Source organism: Macaca mulatta, chromosome 9 (assembly GCF_049350105.2).
Source record: "Macaca mulatta isolate MMU2019108-1 chromosome 9, T2T-MMU8v2.0, whole genome shotgun sequence".
Taxonomy (NCBI): Eukaryota; Metazoa; Chordata; class Mammalia; order Primates; family Cercopithecidae; genus Macaca; species Macaca mulatta.
In genome coordinates, this window is record NC_133414.1 from 54120171 (window position 1) to 54141246 (window position 21076).

Here is a 21076-nt window from a genome sequence, read left to right on the forward strand (position 1 = left end):
GAGAGGACTGGGGCATTCTCCTTAGAGAGAAGTGGGGTGGCTTTTAGGAGGGCAAGGGGCTTCCTGAAACAACGCATCTCACAAAATTTGGAATGACTATTGAAAAGAAGAACAATGTACAATCAGAGTCCTCAGCCACATTGTAGAACTTTGGGGGATGCTCACTCCAACCAACTGCTGTCACCTTCAGCATTCCAGTTTTTAAATCCTAAGTCAAGTCAATTAAAAAAAAAAAAATTGAAACAATAAAACAAATAAAGTCATGCCAATCTCATCTTGTTTTCTGCGAAGTTTGGTTTTGTCAAGAAAGGGTGTAACGCAACTAAGTCACAGTCCACCTAGAAGCATTTGCGGTGGACAATGGAGGGGCCTGACTCATCATACTCCTGCTTGGTGATCCACATCTGCCGGAAGGTGGACAGCGAGGCCAGGATGGAGCCACCGACCCACACGGAGTACTTGCGCTCTGGTGGAGCAATGATCTTGATCTTTATTGTGCTGGGCGCCAGGGCGGTGATCTCCTTCTGCATCCGGTCGGCCATGCCAGGGTACATGGTGGTGCCGCCAGACAGCACTGTGTTGCTGTACAGGTCTTTGCGGATGTCCACGTCAGACTTCATGACGGAGTTGAAGGTAGTTTCGTGGATGCCACAGGATTCCATGCCCAGGAAGGAAGGCTGGAAGAGCGCCTCGGGGCAGCGGAACCGCTCATTGCCGATGGTGATGACCTGGCCATCGGGCAGCTCGTAGCTCTTCTCTAGGGAGGAGCTGGAGGCCGCTGTGGTCATCTCCTGCTCAAAGTCCAGGGCGACATAGCACAGCTTCTCCTTGATGTCACGCACGATTTCCCGCTCAGCGGTGGTGGTGAAGCTGTAGCCACGCTCGGTGAGGATCTTCATGAGGTGGTCAGTCAGGTTCCGGCCAGCCAGGTCTACGCGCAGGGTGGCATGGGGGAGGGCATTCCCCTCATAGATGGGAACACTGTGGGTGACCCCGTCACCGGAGTCCATCACGATGCCAGTGGTACGGCCAGAGGTGTACAGGGACAGCGCTGCCTGGATGGCCACGTACATGGCTGGGGTGTTGAAGGTCTCAAACATGATCTGGGTCATCTTCTCGCGGTTGGCCTTGGGGTTGAGGGGGGCCTCGGTCAGCAGGATGGGGTGCTCCTCGGGAGCCACACGCAGCTCGTTGTAGAAGGTGTGGTGCCAGATCTTCTCCATGTCGCCCCAGTTGGTGATGATGCCGTGCTCCATGGGGTACTTCAGGGTCAGGATGCCTCTCTTGCTCTGGGCTTCGTTGCCCACATAGGACTCCTTCTGACCCATGCCCCCCATTATGCCCTGGTGCCTGGGGCGCCCCACGATGGAAGGGAAGACAGCCCGGGGGGCATCGTTGCCCGCAAATCCAGCCTTGCACATGCCGGAACCGTTGTCAATGACAAGCACGGCAGTATCATCATCCATGGTGAGCTCATTCAACTGCATAGCCTTTAAAAGATCATCATTCTCTTTTTTCACGCTTTCAATTTCCTCCAAATATTTCTCTTCTCTTAGCTGGCTCTGATGTTTCATCATGTCTAGCTCCAGTCTTAGCATGGCAATTTCTTCCTGCAACGTACTATTTTCATGCAAGAGATCTTTTTCTTTCTTAGGACAAGGAGAAAGCTAAATAAACAAAGGGAACTTTTAATTAGCACTCAATAGAATGACATATCATGATTTCTTCTGAAATTAAAAAATAACATGTGTATTTGTATAATGAAAGAATCCCCATAGTGGACATTTAACTGGAAAAAAAAATTGGACAAAATTTCAAACCTGATAGAGTGTAAATTCCCAAAAGTTTAAGTATTTATTTAAAGACTATGAAAAATAAATCACTAGAGGATTTTAAAGAATCTCAGAATTTATAAAGCCTTTCTCTGAGTTACAAAAAAAACCCAGAGGTTAAATTCTTTAAGTTCCTTTTACTGAAGAACATTTTACTGATATTCTACATTTCTAATATTTTTATACTCAGTTATAAGAGTGACATTTATTCATAACGGTTAAATCTAAGCATTGTACCCTTCCACAATGTACACATCTGCATCTAAGCACTGTACCCTTCTACCCTGTACACGTCTGCATCTAAGCATTGGACTTCTACATGCAACACTGAACTCATTTAAGATCACGATTCTTAAAAGGAGAGGTCAAAAAATATATACAAGATGCAGGATTTTCCCCAGGTCTCCTGATGCTACTTCTAGTGATCCTCCACAAAATCACAGTTACTTCTATGGTGTAAATACATAAATACAAAAGAAGCCTTTTATTTCAAACTACGAATGGTAAATAAGATAGAACTTAGAGAGATTTTCTTAGAAATCACGAGATTATTTGCCATTGCAATAACTTTTCTTTCCTCTTTACAATGTTTGAAACAGTAGTAAGTGTGAAATAGGGGAAATACACTGAACTATTTCTCTAGGAACAAAATACTTATCAATAAATTATCACTAAATGTGTATCATGGCATGTCATTGTTTTCAAAGCTCTTTGCATTGAAATGAGAAACTTCTTGGAGCAAACTGTTCCTCTCTGCAAAAGCAAGGATAATGACATCCACAATGTGGCCTCTGACCCAGCTATACATTTCCGACTTTCCTATCAGTGAAAATAATCAATTCACTTCTCTATTAATATTTTCAAAAAATAAACCAATGTCCAAAAACTAGACAATTTCTTTTTACTAGCGAAACTTATTTTTGATATTGGAAAGATCATCAATTCTGATGAAAACTATCAAAAGCTTCTCCTTTGGATTGAGGCCATTGCTCGACTGCTGCAGGCAAATGGAGTTGAATTCAGAACATAGCTTTATCCTATATGTACATATGTAGATATATGACAAAGGATATATAGAATATATACACACATATATATGACTTAAAAATCCTTTATATTTCCAAAATATATCATGTTTTAAATATATACACATATGAAAAATTTGAAAATAACTAAAGAAAATACCTCAGAATTCATTTTCTTTTCAGTCACTTCTATCTGCTCTTGTTTATTAGTCAGAATCTCATCTTGTGATATTCCAGTGTTCCGTTCTTCAGAAACTTGCTTCTGAGTATCATTTTGTTCATCACTAGAAGAAATTTTAATTTTCATGAAATACTGGAGGTGTCCCTAAAATGATCTACAGGGCACGATGGCGCCATCAGACGTCATTCACACGATGTATATCTGCACATGAATCCTAGACAAGGCAAAGGGGTCTCACATCTGTTAACCCAGCTGCCCCAACCATGTTGGCACCAGGGACTGGTTTTGTGGAAGATAATGTTTCCAGGAACCTGAGGTGGGGGATGGTTCCAGGATGATTCAAGCACATTACATTCATTGTGCACTTTATTTCTATTATTATTCATACATAATGAAATAATTATATAACTCACCAAAATGCAGAATGAGTGGGAGCCTCAGCTTGTTTTCCTGCAACTACATGGTCCCATCTGGGGGTGACAGGAGACGGTGACAGATCATAAGGCATTAGATTCTCATAAGAAGTGAACAACCTGAATCCCCTGCATGAGCAGCTTACAACAGGGTTTGAGTCACACTCCTATGACAATCTAATGCCACCGCTGATCCAACAGGAGTAGGAGCTTGGGCGGTAATGGGAGATTTGATAAATGAATCAGTAAAGTCTCAGAAGTTACAAATTAAATGAATACCAATCAGTAGCACCACTATACACCAACTACGACCAAGCTGAGAGTCCTTATCAAGAATCCAATCCCTTTTACAAAGGCTGCAAAAAAGTGTGAAATACCTAGGAATATACTTAATGAAAAAGGTGAGTGATCTCTATAAAGATAACTGGAAAACACCACTGAAGAAAATAATAGATGATGCAAACAAATGAAGATCCATCCTATGTTAATGGACTCAAAGAACTGATATCGTGAAAATGACCATAGTGCCCAAAGCCGTCTACACATTCCATACAATTTCTAGCAAAGTACCAATGTCATTCTTCACAAAGTTATTTTAAAATGCTGACATTTATGAAGGACCACAAAAGAGCCTGAATAGCAACAGACATACCAAGCAAAAGGAACAAATATGTTGGCATCACATGACCTGACTTCAAATTATACTCTAAGGCCACAGTAACAAAAACAGCGTGGCACTGGTATAAAAGTAGATACCTAGATCAATGGAACAGAATAGACAACTCAGAAATAAAGTCACTACAACCAAATGATCTCTGAGCAAGGATACAAAAACATACACTGGAGAAAGTACACGTTATTCAACAAATGGAGCTGGGGAAAAAAGATAGCCACATGTTGAAGAATGAAACTGGATCTCTATCTCTCACCATGTACAAGAATAAATTCAAGATGGATTAAGGGCCTAAACCTAAGACCCGAAAATATTGGCCTAGGCAAAGAATTTATGATGAAGACCCAAAAAGCAAAAGCAACAAAAATGAAAATAAATAAGACCTAATTAAACTAAAAAGCTTCATCACAGCAAAAGAAATAATCATCAGAGTAAACCAACAACCTATACAATGGGAAAAAATATTTGAAAATTATGAATCTAACAAAGGACTAATATCTACAACCTACAAGAAACTCAAACAAATCAACAGGAAAAATACAAAGAATTCCATTAAAAAGTGGCCAACTTACATGAATAGACATTTCTCAAAAGAAGATGTACAAATGGTAAACAAGCATATAAAAACATGCTAAATATCTCTAATCATCAGGGAAATGTACATTAAAACAACAGTGAGATATCACCTCACTGCAGCCACAATGGCCACTTTTAGAAATCATAAAACAACAGATGTTGGTGTGGATGTGGTGAAAAGAGAACAGTTATACACTGCTGGTGGGAATACAAATTCGTACAAATCTATGGAAAACAGTATGGAGAGTTCTCAAAGAACTAAAAGTAGATCCTACCATTTTATCCAGAATTCTCATTTCTGGATATCTACACAAAAGAAATCGTACTCTCAAAAAGATACCCGCATACATATGTTTACTGCAGCACAATCCACAATATGCAAAGATACGGAATCAACCAGTGTCCGTCAACTGATAAGTGGAATAAAGAAAATGGATATATATATATCTCACATCACATATATATATCATATATATGTCTGTGTGTATATACACACACCGTATACATACATACATACCCAAGACTGGGTAATTCATACACATACTATATACCTGAGACTGGGTCATTCATAAAGGAAATAGGTTTAATTGATTCACAGTTAGGCATGGCTGGGGGGGCCTCAGGAAACTTAACCATAGCAGAAGATGAAGGGGAAGCAGGCACCTTCTTCATAAGGCTGCAGGAGAGAGAGAAGTGAAGGGGAAAGAGCCCCTTAAGAAACCATCAGCTCTTCTGAGAACTCACTGACTATCACAAGAACAGCATGGAAGCAACTGACCCCATGATCCAATCACCTCCCACCTGCTCTTTTCTCTCAACACCTGGGAATTACAATTTGACATGAGATTTGCATGGAAACACAAAGCTAAACTACTGGGGGGTGTATCCTTACTTTTAAAATATCTAAATGTCATTATTTATAATTCAAAAATGGTAATTTTTATTAGTTATGATTTTATTTGAAAATAAAATGATCTGGTAAATTTTCTTCACTTTTAACTTATTCAGTCAAAATACATAAAAAGCTGGATTTGCCAGCAGAAAATTGTAACTACTTTTTAATGAGATAAAAATGTATAACAATATCATGATTACTGTACAGAGAAGAAAGTGAACAAGAAAAGAAAAGGAATTTAAAAAGAGAGAATATCACTACCATATACATACATGAACTGACAAGGAGACTAAAATCTCCTACTAGAGATTATGTTAGGACTTGAGCAAAAGCTTCTAAAAATACCAAAAACAAAAACAAAACAATTATTTTCAAGAAATAAATTATACACAGAATTCTTCTGGTTAAGATGATGTATCAAAAAAAAATCATCCTGAGAGCTGCTATTAACCAATCCATCATAACCAAAACTCTAAGTCTACAATTCTGGAATATTAAAAAGTTTCATTTTGAACATAGTTAATGGAAGGCAACTTTTGAACAGAAAATTTCTGGTTAAAGTTGACTCAACTTAGGAAAGAATTGACCTGTAGCCATGGTAACAAGAAGCCACCCAGAGCCAGTTCAAAATCTAGTCAATCCACCAATGACCACTGGCCTTGCTCACCAACCCATATCCATGTGAGCAGCTTGCTTCTGAAAGACAGCCCAGCAGCAAGAGCTGCTCCATCAGAATAGACAGTGCCTGACCAGTATACGTCTTACTAGAGGAAGCAAAAAATTCCAACTCTGACTTTTTATTTCAAATACCAAAGGTCCATAATCCCTTGGAAAGAATTTGTGGTCCATTAAATTTACCACTCTAATAGTTTTTAATATAAAATACTAGTGGTCGGGCGTGGTGGCTCATGCCTGTAATCCCAGCACCTTGGGAGGCCGAGGCGGGTGGATTGCCTGAGGTCAGGAGTTCAAGACCAGACTGACAAACAGGGTGAAACTCCCTCTCCACTAAAAATACGAAAATTAGTCGGGCGTAGTTGCGCGCACCTGTAATCCCAGCTCCTCAGCTGGCTGAGGCAGGAGAATTGCTTGAGCCCAGGAGGCGGAGGTTGCAGCGAGCCGAGGTCACGCCACTGCACTGCAGCCTGGGTGACAGAGCAAGACTCTGTCTCTAAATAAATAAAATACCAGTAAAGTTTGCAATTCCTCTCACTCATTTTACCATAATTGCAATTATCATGATTAACAGTAAAAGAATAGTGAATAACCACAATATTGGGCTTTTCTCCCTAAGCGAAAAAATATTAATATAAACAATGTAGCGTATTATAAAGTGCCAAAAGAATTTTAAAAATGCATATAATCACCTGGCAAAATTGTTAAAATGAACCTTGTCGAACACTTTTTAAGTGAGACTCAAGCAACATATCCAGGATAAACTCCACTCGTTTGTCCAATAACTATTAGGTAGCTACGTCTCATATGTTAGGCCTCTTTCTAGGAAGTGAGGATATGGTAATGAACAATAAAACCCCTATTCATGAGAGTGAGATAAACACACAATACAACAGACAGGTAAGGCAAAATACACAGTACGTTAGAGGAGAAAAACTAAAGCAGGAAAATGAAATGTTTATGTGTTTGACGAGGAGGGCGGTGGGAAAGTTGGGAGGCCAGAAAAGCCCCTGCTGAGAAAGAGGATTTTTCTTTAATACAAAGAATATTGTATTTGTATATCAAAGACTCTAGAAAGTGATGATGTTAACAGAGTTGATGTCAAGATACAAACAGGTTTAAAGTTAGAGATGATAAACCACTGTTGCACTGAACCTTCCCTTGATTATGTTAGACAGCATCCCTGGTAGGCTCCCAGCTGAATCTTAAGCATGATGTGTCCTGGTGATACAATTGTAATTCCTTTCTGCTAGTCATCGTTCTCTCTCTTTTTTTCCTTTTCCTTCATTTTTCTCTGGACTAGGAATTGTGCTGGCACACGGTTCTTCCTCAGAAAGTGGTTATTCCTTAATGTGTTTCTTTTACCCCTTTTCTTCTTAGAAAGGGGATTTTAAGTAAAGAACTGAAGAGATGGAAAGCTAGACGAATATCCAGACACAGGGAACTTCTAAGGGCAGACAGAGGTGTGCCTAGAGTCTAAGCACTAGGGATAGGTAAGGAATAGCAAGAAGCTCAGTGTGGCTGAAGCAGAGCAAAGAGGTAAGGAACAGAAGTTCAAGCAGGAGAGGTAATATGCCAGATGGTTTACTGCCTTTTGGTTATTAGGAGGAACTCTGTCACATACTCGAAGAGTGAAATGGGAGGCAATCAGAAGGGCTGGGGCAGAGGAATGACACAATTTGACTTATGTTTTAAATCCATCCACTAAGTTAAGAATTGATGAAAGGGGAAGTTTTTAAAAACCAGGACTATCAATTCCCAGTCTACGACACTCATCTAGACTGCAGATGATGGTGGCTCAGATGTGCAAGATATGACTGGCTTCGGGATACATTCTTCAGGTAGGCCTGGCATTTACTGAGAGATTAGATGTGAGGTGTCAGAGAGAGAGAAAGATGAGTCAAGAATGACACCAAGGTTTTTGGCAGAGCGACTGGAAGAGTTGCCCTTAACCAGAGGAGGAAAGACTACATGAGCTGTAGATTTCTGGAAGGCATCAGGAGCCCAGTTTTGCATCTCACAAGTGTATGATACCCAACAACTAATCAAATAGAGATGTCAAGTAGGCGGGCTGATATAGAGATCTGGAATTAAGGAGAGAGACCTGAGCTGGAGACATACATTTGGAATCACTAGCATATACACAGTAGAAAAAGTCATGAGGGGCAAGGCATGGTGGCTCACACCTGTAATCCCAACACAGACAGACAGATCACCTGAGGTCAGGAGTTTAAGACCAGCCTGGCCAACATGGGGAAACCCTGTCTCTACTAAAAATACAAAAATTAGCCGGGCATGGTGGCGTGCACTTGTAATCCCAGCTACTCAGGAGGCTGAGGCAGGAGAAGCACTGGAACCCAGGAGGCAAAGGTTGCAGTGAGCCAAGATCATGCCACTGAACTCCAGCCTGGGTGACAGAGCGAAACTCTGTCTTAAAAAAATAAAAAAGTTATGAGAAAGAAGATTGAGGACTGAGCTCTGGGAAACAACAACGTCCAAAAGGAGAAAGATGAGGAAGAGCAAGCAAAACAGACCACGATGAATGGACTAGAAAGGCAGGAGGAAAAACCTGAGGGGGTGAGGTCCTGAAAGCCTAGTGAAGACGCCGTTAGGGAGGAGATGTCCTTCACTGGCTCAAATATTGCTGACAGATTAAATGAGGTGTAAGAAAAAAATGCCTAGATTTAGTTACAGAAAAAAGTAGTGATAACCTTGAGAAAAACAACTTTGGAGGAGTGCTGACACCGAAGACTTACTGGCATTGAGATCAAGAGTGAACAGAAAGAAAACCTGAGTTCGTGAGTGTAGACAGTTCTTTTAAGGACATCATACTTAACACAGTCATGACTGAGAATGATGTAATTTTCTTCCACAGTCATGGAAAAGTGATAAGCAATAGCAGTTTTCAAATTGTATATAGCAGGTGGAGTTTTCAAATTTTATATAACAATTATGTATTTTAAAGTTTATAAAAATTATATACATATGGCATTAAAAAATGCCAGACTGAGATATTAAAGGTCCCTTGAACATTTCTAGATTACATAAGCTGATTATCATTTTGTTCATGCTGATACATAAAGACCAAGAAATACTGAAGGTTTCAGGGAGAGTATTTCTTGCTTGATAAAAATCAGCCAATTCGGCCAGGCGCGGTGGCTCAAGCCTGTAATCCCAGCACTTTGGGAGGCCGAGACGGGCGGATCACGAGGTCAGGAGATCGAGACCATCCTGGCTAACACGGTGAAACCCTGTCTCTACTAAAAAATACAAAAAAACTAGCCGGGTGAGGTGGCGGGCGCCTGTAGTCCCAGCTACTCAGGAGGCTGAGGCAGGAGAATGGCGTGAACCCGGGAGGCGGAGCTTGCAGTGAGCTGAGATCCGGCCACAGCACTCCAGCCTGGGTGACAGAGCGAGACTCCGTCTCAAAAAAAAAAAAAAAAAAAAAAAAAAATCAGCCAATTCTAGGAGAGTTGATACTCATCAAATATACAAAGTCATTGATCACAGTAAAATACTGAGTTCTACTAACAGGAATAAAGTGGGAGAAATGCAGAAAATAATCTTATTTTTATTTTAAAAATTTTATGAAGCCACTGTTGAAAAATACGGTGAGGTGAATACTGAAATATATCCTTTTCTCAAAGGGAGGATAATGTCACACGCAGGGGACTTTTACAAATAAGAGTCATTGCATTAGCAGCACCTTCCTTTTAGCACAAGGGTCGGAAAATAAGCACCTGTGGGCCAAATCCAGCCCACTGCCGGTTTTTATAAGTCAAGTATCTTGCAACGCAGCCAGGCTTACTGACTCTACAGTCCATGGAGTCAATTAGCTGGGTGTGACGTTGCACACCCGTGGCCCCAGCTAGTAGAGAGGCTGAGAGGGGAAGATCGCTAGAGCCCAGAAAGTCAAGGCTGCAGTGAGCCGTGATCACACAACTGCACTCCAGCCTGGGCAACAGAGCAAGACCCTGTCTCAAGAAAATAAATATATATAGTCCACAAAGCCTAAAATATTTACTAACTGGCTCTTTGCAGAAAAAGCTGGACAACTCCTGGTTCAGTAGATAAAAGATCCTTTGATGTATTTTAATAAAATTTTTACCCAATACACTGAAATGTTTATATTAAATCTAGATCCCCACGTATAATCCCTCGGCAATATTCAGATTGAGGGTCCAATATTTCAGCACTCAGGCCACTGACAACACAAATTTAGTCACTAGCAATCTTGTGGCTAACAAAGTACAGTGTCAATGTAGCATGTAGCTTCCATTTGCAACACAGCAGATATTACAAGAATTCTAACAAGAATTCTTAAGATGTGTCATCAAACTAAATGCTTTAAATACATTTTAATTGTGAAATAATCAGTACTCTCTAGATCTAACCTCATCTTAAAAAAAATGGTTTATACTACCTTATTTTGGGGGTATGGAAACTGAGCTATTTCCTATTGATAAGGAATTAGACTAGCTCCAACTTTTTGATATAATAATGCTGTAATAAATATATAGGTAAGTATATATGTAACATATCTATACAAACATCCTTTACATGTATTATATATCCTTACTATGTTATATATGTGTGTGTGAATATGCCACTAAATTAATGCTCAAAATGTATACTAACAGTGTATGAAATGTCTTTTTCAACAAAACCATTTCCTTTGCAGCAACACGGATGGAGCTGGAGGCCACTATCCTAAGCAAACTAATGTAGGAACACAAAATCAAATGCCATATATTCTTACTCATTAGTGGGAACTAAACAATGAGAACTCATGGACACAAACAGGAGAATAACAGACACTGGGGCCTACTTGAGGATGGAGCATGGCAGGAGGGAGAGGACCAAAAAACTACCTTTTGGGTATTTTGCTTCTTATGTAGCTGAAACCTCCATGATACAGTTTACCCATATAACGAACCTGCACATGTACCCAAGAAGCTAAAATAAAAGTTCACTAAAAAGAAAAGAAAATGCCTTTTCCCTCACATTTGCCAATACTGGTTATTTTTCAAATAAATTAATGACCGGAAAAAATGGTAACTCATTGTTTGCTGATTTTCAGTTTTCTGATTACCAGGCAAGGCTGAATATCATAGTAAAAGTATAAAATGTGTTCATCATGAATATTAGCCCAAATTAGGATTAGTTTGACAGCACATGGTTGTCTCCTGTTAAATGTTGCCAGAGGCTTACCTGTGACACTCTTCATTCTCAGTGTCAGGAAATTGCTGACTTTCAGGTGTTCTGCTCTTTCTTTGTGGAATTAATCCATCATCACCATTGCCAGCAGCAGCACCATCAGTCAGGTTTTCTGGTAATCCCACATGATTACTTCTGTGCTTCTTCACTTCTTCTTCAACCTTGAGTGGAAATTTGATATTAAGGATGGTTATCGCTTTATTGAATAGAAAGGATCTTTTCAATTGATTTTATCACTTGAAGAGTTTATCATTATTTTAGTCATTAAAAATATTTCACATTTAAATTTAATCATATATACAGAACTAGTAGCATATAATTTTATGATGTAATTATCATTAGTATCTCAGTAAAATTTTTGAAACGTTTGCTTGATTTCTGTTTTACTGAATAAAACAGAATTTTCCAAAATTCAAAAAGGGCCCTCCTTCATTTTATGCTTTTATTCCCAACCACTCTTCAGAATCTTATATATGTATTTACCCCATTTGACTCGTGGGAACACACACATAAAAAGACAAAGACGCAAATTGTGTCTCCTGTCTTTACCACCTAGATTTTACATTCAACGGTCAGATTTAGAGGATGAAACACTGTGGGGCTTCAGGAGTAGAAAGGAAGATTGCCCTTTTCTGCACTAAGATATTCTTCTCCCACTGCCTTTGATCATTCCTTTTTCATTTGGTTCCTGGGATATCGAAAACATGATGGTGCTCACTGAAACATGGGAACCAAAGTTCACCACAACACAAGGAGCAGAGTGAAGCTGCTGAGGCACAAGCGTGGAATTCCAGAAAATGAGATGCTCCCCAGATTTCACATTCAATAGCCATACAATTTTCCAGCTGGAAAATACACAGAATAAGAAACTGTCCTCTTTAGCCACATTATCTATTGATAATCAGACTAAAACCAAGAAAGATAAAATGACTGATCCAAAGCTCCTAAAGTGGCATTACTTAGCATTTTAAGGCACCATTCAGGATTATTCCATAATAATGAAAGAACATCTCTAGGGTTTGCATCTCTTTAAAACTCAGTATACAGAATTCTTTCTGAGTTAAATATTAAATTTTTCACTGGTGATTTATGCTACTTACACGATAGGATCATGTATGCCTAAACTTACTACACTTTGTTAAACAATGTAACATAAAAATCTAATTCAACAGAAACATCTGAATATAAAGGTATACCTCTCTATCACAATCCTTATTTATTTCTGGTTCTTCAGACATTTTCTGCAAATGCAAAAACAGAAGGTTAATCTGCTTGCTGTATTTCCGTGATGTCTCCTCTTTCGGAATTTATGTTTTTAAAGTAATTTTATTCTTCAGTAATCAAGTATGGACAATGAAAAATAAGAAAATAATTAAACTTAAAATTTAACTGTTAAAATAATTAAATAATTAAAATTAAGAATTAACTTTTTAATCTACATGTAGCTACTGCCACATCACTGGCTTCTAACATGTGAAAAATAATTCACCTTAGATAAAGGGAGAAGAAAAACATGAACCAGCAAACTTAACTTTTCACCATTTGTTTGGACTAAACTTAATTTGTTACGTGTTAGATCTACCAAAAATGAATTAGCAGATGATTTGTAGTGTTTCAAAGGCTTCCTCACTTGAAAAGGGTTTACCTCACGAAACCCTAACTAGTGAGCCCCTACATTGCACTGAAGTCCTTTTTTTAAAAGATTCCTAACTGAACTGTACGCACGCTTTAAATTATTAGGAGTTGAAATAAACACCAAACAGAAAGAAATGCAAATTCTTAAATTTTAATTGAAATTATATGCTGTAATATGAGAGTGTTATGAATATAGATTATGTGCTTAAGTCCAGTTCTATAATGTGTACTAATGACAGTGGATAAAATTGTTTGATAATCTGTACTGATTTTCTGCAACTGAAGTAAGTTCGAATGTTACTGTGTTTGTGCATCAACACCAAAGCTCCCATTCTGCAAGATGTGATTCTTGGAATAGGCAGTTGGGTTGCTTTTATGAACCTGATTCCCTCCCTGAACAGAAACGCTGAGGTCAATGAGAGACCACAAGGCAGAATATATCTTTAACCTTGGTATCAGTGACTGACAATAGAAAACTGCAGATTTTCAATCACTGGCCATGATTGCTCCTTAACCATGAATCCAGCTCAGGGACCATCAGGATTACATTGTTCATAATTCTACTGCTTAATAATATAATCCAATAATTGATGTTACTTTATCATGTTAGGGTGTTTTAAAAATAAAAGAACAAAGTTCTGGAATTTGTTTTTGCCTCTATTCCAAAAGGAAAGATTAGCTATAAGCTAATCAAAAAGGCAGATAAGAATATTTTAAATAAGAATACTGCAAAATTAGAGTATTTTAAATTTCACAGTGGTTATGTTTTTGAAGTTAAATATCAAATGTCAATTAGAATCCATTGATTCTTCTGTTAATGAGATTGCTGAATTTATTAAAATAAATTTTAAGAATCTATTTTTAAATTCTTAAAAAAAGAATCTATTGATTCTCAAAACCTAGCCCGAAAGGTAATTTCACTTGGACTATCTAATATTATTAAAGCAAAGAAAACAACATTAAATCAAAAATTTAAATTTAAAAGTTTCCATGCCTCTGGCTGGCTATTTTCACTGCCTTTAAGCCTTTGTGACTCTTCCTCTGATGTCAGCTTTAAGTCTTGTTCTGTTGAGAAATCCATGTATTCAGTTAAAATGAACCACTTAGAACAGTTAAAAACTATTGTCTTTATAAAAATAGATTGAAGACAACATTTTATTTTATTTCATAAATTCAGGGTTTAGTCTTTCATGAAATAGTTACTTAGGAAATAATTATCCAAAACTTCAACAAACCACTTGGGGAGACACCTGATGTGATTCACTCACAAATTCATCCACCCAACAGAAATGAACAAAACCACCAGAAACACAACTTTAAAATACAGTAGAAACGTATAAGGTGACATGGTATGTTGTTCTCCACTTCCTAACAGTGAAGCAGTAAATGTAATGAAAAGAAAATTTAGTTTTCCTGCACTTAGCTACTCTGACTCTAAGGATAGCAACAGGCAGGACCCAGGAAAGGTCGGGGTGACCCTGTCTGAGAAGCCAGAGCCCACAGGTATGGGCTCCAGACATCCCAGAGCAAGGTTAAGAAAACAAATTCCTTTCCCATCTCCCCTTCCCCTTAGCATTTACTCATAGCTATTTTTATAAATGCATATATTTTGCAACTTTCTGTTTTCCTTCAAAGCAGCTGCAAGGTCACAGGCTATGCTGAGGTTGCAAAACTGTCACTATATGATTAATTGCCTTTATTCTGCTTCTGGAAGCTTGCCTATATAAGCCAAGCCCTCCCTTTGTTCAGAGCTCAGCTTTTGGATGCAAATCTGCTGAGCTGATGTGTACCTAAATGAAATCCTCCTGTTTCACCCACAGGGTCTCTCCTGCCTCCTGTTTTTTGCAACAATAGTACCTTATAAATGATTCCCAAAATTACTACTGACTGACACCTTTATTAGTGTACAATGTCTTCCTAACATCTAAAATGTTTCCCTCCAGGATTCTGACAAATTTATTTTTTTCTTTCTTTTTTTTTTTTTAGCTGGGGTCTTACTCTGTCACCAGGCTGGAGTGCAATGGTGCATTCTCAGCTCACTGCAACCTCCGACTCCCTGGTACAAGTGATTCTCCTGTCAAGCCAGGATTACAGGCATGCACCACCATACCCAGCTAATTTTCGTATTTGTAGTAGAGATGGGGTTTCACCATTGGCCAGGATGGTCCTGATCTTCTGACCTTGTGATCTACCCGCTCCAGCCCCCCAAAATGCTGGGATTACAGGCATGAGCCACCACACTCAGCCTTCTTTTCATCTCTTAAAACAATGCTGTGTGAAGTCTTCCTTGATTCTGCATGTCTTTCCCCAAATAAACAGGTACCTCCCTCCCTGAGGCTGCCTTAGTACTTCAATGATTTTTCTACTGCATCTTTACCACCTGAACTGTGCATTATTCCTCCACGTGTCTGTCTCCTCTGCTCCAAGACTGCAGAGGACAATCCTGCACATCGTCTTACTCACATTTTACTCAGAAATTTCTTACTAAGTCCTGCTACATACATGCTAGGCATTAGGGTTTAAAAAGAATGAAAATAAGCATGTCAGGGATGGCTTTTCTAGAACACATGCCTAAGCAGAGACTGAAATATTGAGGCTAGCCAGATTAAAAGGGTAGAGGCAGGAAAAGATGACAGCATGCCATGCAGCAGCAAGGGCAGGAGCGAGGCCTAAAAGAGGGAAAGGATTTGCCTGCAATAGAAGGATGAGTGAGCAGGGCATTACCAGCAGGTCATCAATGCCAGAGAAAGGGCACACAGGGAAAAGGGCTAAAGATGGAGAGTGGGGCAGAAGGCAGATTATGAAAGCCTCACATCCAGGTTAAATACTAGTGTACAACCTGGAAAGCTGGAAATTATCTGACATTTCTCTCTGTGCCCCAAACCTTTCTCACTCAATTATCACTAAATCATATTGACTATACCTCTTTTCTGCCTCTGCTTTATACTCCCACTACCACTGGGAACATAAACATTTACAAAATGGTTTTTATTTAAAAGAAAATGCCAACTATTAATGCGTTTTTTACATGAAAAAAATTAAGCAAAACAAATGAAAAACGCATAACACCAAAAAAAGGCCAACATATTAAAATGAGTAACTGAGATTCTGAACTTTATTTATTTCACCATGGATGGGTGAAAACCTTCTAATACACTGATACTAGTCCAAGGATGTGTGACAAGGAAACTATAGTTCACTACTGCAAAAGCTTCCTTTGTCTCCTGGTTTCTTTACCTGGTTCCCTTCCATCAATTCCAGCAAACTATAGGCCACAGGCCAAATCTAATCTGCCTATGGCTTTGTAAATAAAGTTTTATAGGAGCTCAGTCATGCCTCTTTGCTTACATAGAATCATCGTGGCTTTCACACTACAACAGCAAACAACAGCAGGGTAAGTAGATATGATAGAGACCACATAACCTCAAATATTACCCACCTGGTCCTTTACAGAAAAAGCTTGCTAACTCGTTTTACACCATGACCAGAAGGCCTTAGTACTAAAATTTAATATTGCAATTCCCCTGCTCAAATGTCTCCAATGAGCCTCTGCAGCAAACACTGTGGTCTCCCTTGCAATAGCCATGCCTTATTCTTTCTTGCAGAAGAAACACAAGTTTATTGGGATATTTATTATCTCAATCCCCCTCCTCAGCCTCAGAAACAGAAATGTTTATTCTAAGCTAATCACATATTTGCCTTCCCAGTGCCTGGTTTGGGAATGAGCATGTGATGTGACCCAGCCAATGAAATGTTACAGGAAGCCCCTTGCATGCTTCTAAGTTTTCTCCCTGTTTAAAAGACACATGTGAAGAAAAGCAGCTCTTGTGATGTTGTGCTGTGAGAACAAGATGTTTGGAGCTGCTGCGATTAGCCAACCCTGAAAGGAGACATGAATAAAACACTGCCAACAGCACAGCTGAAAGAGAAACAAGTGGGATACCTAAGATATCACCGAACAACCAAAACAACTCTGGTTCCTACTGTTTTAGCCACTGCTCATCAGTATTTGCAGTCCAAACCATTCTATCTGGTAAATTTCCTATGGCCCACAGGATAAGACCTACTCATTTCTACAGTATTAAAACGTCTACCATAAATTTGCCTTAGCTAAGTATTCACCTCATTCCCAACCTCTGGTATCTCACACTTTTGGTACTAGCAAAAGTGAACTGCTCAGAAACCCTGAAAAGTTCACTCAAGCATCTTGTCTTTTGCACTTGCTGCTCTTTCTGCCAAACAGGCAATCTCATTAGACGTTCCTTCTGGCAAACACACCAACTCGTTCCATGTTCCTTCTGCCAAACATTATTCTTCTGCTTCTTTACCTAGAAAAATTCTTCTCACTCTGTATGTTTACCTTAAATCAGACCTGTTTTTTTTCCAAAACTTTTATTCCTCATCACATATGTCTGGCACATAATCAATATATAATAAATCATAATTATAAGCTTCCAGTGGGCATCTAGCACACAGCAAGCACCGAACAAAGTAGTAAAATAATAAAAACGACAATGATAATAACAAGCTCCTGTCTGTATTTTTGTTTGTGTTCTGTAGCATTACAAAAATGGTTAGTATCTAAAAGATATTTGATAGTTATTTGTTAAGTGGACAAGTGAAAACATAGATAGAAATGTGTTCTTTGAAAATTCTGTTGAAAAAGCACAGAAATGGAGACAGCTCTATCATGAGCACCTTAAAGATCAAAACTACATCTGTTCCACCTTTGTCTCCAGCAACTTATGAAACCTACCTTACAGAAGCTCTGTGATAAATAGATAGCTAAAGGTGTCCTCCTACAGTTTGGATTATACAATGTATCAGGTGTCCACAACCCAGTAGCATACTAGCATTTTTGTTATTGTGAAACATTTTTCTACTTTTATTATAATCTACTGAGCCTAGAGTGGGGCAATTTGTATATTTATTATGGCAATCTTTTGGCAAATGATAGCAGAGCATCTTGTTCTAACAAAATTACTGTTACCATGACAATTAACTAGCAGGTAGAACACATCTTGTTCCAACAAAGTAAATGTATCTCTTTCCAACTTCAAATGAGGAGGAATGAAGTCAGTAATAGTGAAACCTTGTTGGGACAAGCATGTGTAACACGACTTGTGCTTAGCATTCTTGTGATCAAAAATTCCTTACTTTACTTTTTTATCTATGGTAGGACCACCCAGAGCAGGAGTCCACAACTCCCAGGCCACAGACTGGGACCAGTCCATGGACTATTATGAGCCACACCACACAGGAGGAAGTGAGCAGCAGGCAAGCCAGGGAAGATTCGCCTGTGTTTACAGCCACATCCCAAGGCTCATATTACCGCCTGAACTCTGCCTCCAGTCAGACCAGTCAGAGAATTAGATACTCATTGGAGCATGAACCCTGTTGTGAACTGCCCGTATGAGGGATCTACGCTGTGTGCTTCGTATGAAAATCTAATGCCTGATGATTTGTCACTGTCTCACTTTGCCCCCAGATGAGACCGTCTAGTTGCAGAAAAATAAGCTCAGAGCTTCCACGGATTCTACATGATGCTAAGTTGTATAATTATTTCATTATATATTACAATGTAATAATAATATAAACTAGCACAATAAAGTCACATGATTGAATAATCCTGAAACCACTCCCACCTTCCCTCAGCCCATGGAAAGATTGTCTTCCACAAAACCAATCCGTGGTGCCAAAAAGGTTGGGGACAACTGACCTAAAGTAATTCACTATCACAAGTCTTACCTGGATTGCTATTTTCAGAAGAGATTTTTAGCATCCGTTTTTCTTTGTAGTCAGAAAATAACTGGCAAATTCTATGTATAAAATGCAATAAACCAAATTACTATTTTAATACTGATATAAAAAATACTTACCAAATGTAAAATTCTTAGAGTATTTCTAGTATCATAATATCAGAACTTAACAGTATTATCCCATTCACTTGTGAGTACATTCTACAAACTTCTCTTTAAGCTTCTAATTAAAGAAGAAAACAATGTAAGGTGAAATGCTCAGAAATCAAGGGCATTGTGACCCAGTAAATTAGCTTACATTATCATGACATAATAGAAAGCATCTCAGCTCTGCGTAAGTCCTAGCTCCATAATGAACAGCTATTTGTTCTTGGACAATTTGCTTCTCTTAGGCTCAATGCCCTCTTCAACAAAGTGAGGACTTTGCTGCCTTATTTCATATTTCACTAGGTTGTTATAAAGATTTAACAAGATATTTTTTAAATGCTCAGAGAAATAGTAAAGCAATGGAATAATCTGTTCCTAAACTTTATGACTAAAATTATCTTGGAATCCCAAATAAAACCCAATGTGTATTTTATTCGTAGGTTCTAATACGCAAATGTAGTTTTCAGAAAATGTTATTAAGTCCTAATTTTGCTTTTCAGTTGTCCTACTCCTTATGGCTTATAATTCAGGGCATCTCAACTATGTCATAGTTTGCAACTACATTTATTCATAAATATCTCATTAAAGTAGCTAATGTGATTGTCTACTATTATGGAGTTGACCAATCACACCAAGGGCAGAAAAACTAATGGATGTTAAGACTTGGCTTGGACCAATGATCCTTCTCTACAGACTCCAACTCTGAGCCAGATGTTTGTTAGGATAACGCTTTATATTGATGTTCAATGCCAGCTGGCAGGGGAGACCAAAACTCTTATTTTTTTTAGTTTCCATGAAGAAGTTGCAAGTTGACATTTTCTAGTTTTCGACATACATGCTAACAATATAATTTTGCACCGAACATGTTATTCAGCTCTAAGTCATCTCATAGACCATCTTACATGACTATTTTTGCAGCGCAAATCACAATTTCAGTATTTTGGTGGCACCCATCTTTTGCTTTGCTTCACAGTGTTTCCTTACAGCTAGTCAGCAAATAGTCAAATGACCTTCCAGTGACTGCACAGAATATGGAATGCTTCAAAAATTTGTGCTGCCTCCTTATGCAGAAGCCACGCTAATTTTCTCTGTATTGTTCTAATTTTAGGATATGTGCCGCCGAAGCAAGCACAAAGCCCTACTTTTACACATGATTAGTGATGAGTCATGGACGAGGCTTGGCTCTGTTAAGTCCAACTAACCATTGAAGAGATTCTGAGAATTCTCTTCAATGGCTTCCTGTGAGGTAGAATTTCAAAACATTTTAAAATCTTGAGCTAGAGATAGGAGTAGCTTGGACGATTTTCATTATCATGTAAAACAGATCACTCAAGGGGCCAACCACAACTGGGAGTCCCTGCTAGGGGAAGGTTCATATAGGACTTTCTCCTGCCTAAGGTTCTATACAGGATATAAAGGTGCCTCACAGCACAGATCTGGTAGCAAAGAAGAAGTAACAAACACTGATCTCTTTCTCCCACGTTATTTGAACCCCTCTGACCCTTCAGAACAAGCCCACCTGATATCTGCTAGAGAAAAGACCAACAACTGCCTCAAAGGATCTCTAACCATGAAGGTCTCAGCTAATTCTTGGCTAAGATGTGAGTTCCACATTAGGTTCTGAATATGGGGGGAAGGGTCAACCTGCTCACTTTGTCTGCGGATAAAGTCAGGATGCCCAGCAGCCAGAGCAGGGTGCTGGTGCTTTGGGAACAATGCCTGAGAATATAAGCATAGGTATGGGAACTAAAATACGCTGTAACTTCAAAGTCACCGCATGAATTGCCAGGAAGGCTTGAGGGATCTGAATCAGTAAGGGCATCTTGGTGTCAAAGGTCAACCATTACCAGGCAGCAGGACCAGTTTGAGTGGCAACAATGCAGCCACAGAAACAATGGAAACAACAGAATGACTGGAATGTCCTTTTTTGCCTCCTCCTTCTGACTTGATAAAAGGGACTGTCTTCCTTGGATTTAGTGAACCCCTTCGGTTCCTGAAAAATTCATGGAGTATGTAGGAGATAGTCCCCAGAGGACAGTACAAGACTT

At 39.0% G+C, this 21076-nt stretch overlaps 1 protein-coding gene and 1 non-coding gene across 2 annotated transcripts in view; both read right to left on the bottom strand.

The window, feature by feature from the left end:
- Positions 1 to 291: 291 nt before the first annotated feature.
- POTEE (POTE ankyrin domain family member E) overlaps positions 292 to 21076 on the bottom strand; it is a 30960-nt gene continuing 10175 nt past the window's right edge. Inside the window, exons 7-12 of the mRNA XM_077946293.1 lie at positions 18871 to 18941; positions 14117 to 14187; positions 12684 to 12728; positions 11482 to 11648; positions 3018 to 3141; positions 292 to 1667 (exon numbers count right to left, since the gene is read on the bottom strand). Coding sequence (XP_077802419.1) covers positions 339 to 1667; positions 3018 to 3141; positions 11482 to 11648; positions 12684 to 12728; positions 14117 to 14187; positions 18871 to 18941 — 1807 coding nt within the window. The 3' untranslated portion in view covers positions 292 to 338. The remainder of the gene's footprint in view (positions 1668 to 3017; positions 3142 to 11481; positions 11649 to 12683; positions 12729 to 14116; positions 14188 to 18870; positions 18942 to 21076) is intronic.
- LOC144331456 (U6 spliceosomal RNA) lies at positions 20054 to 20160 on the bottom strand. Its single transcript, XR_013398520.1, has one exon. It is a non-coding gene; the product is annotated as a U6 spliceosomal RNA (small nuclear RNA).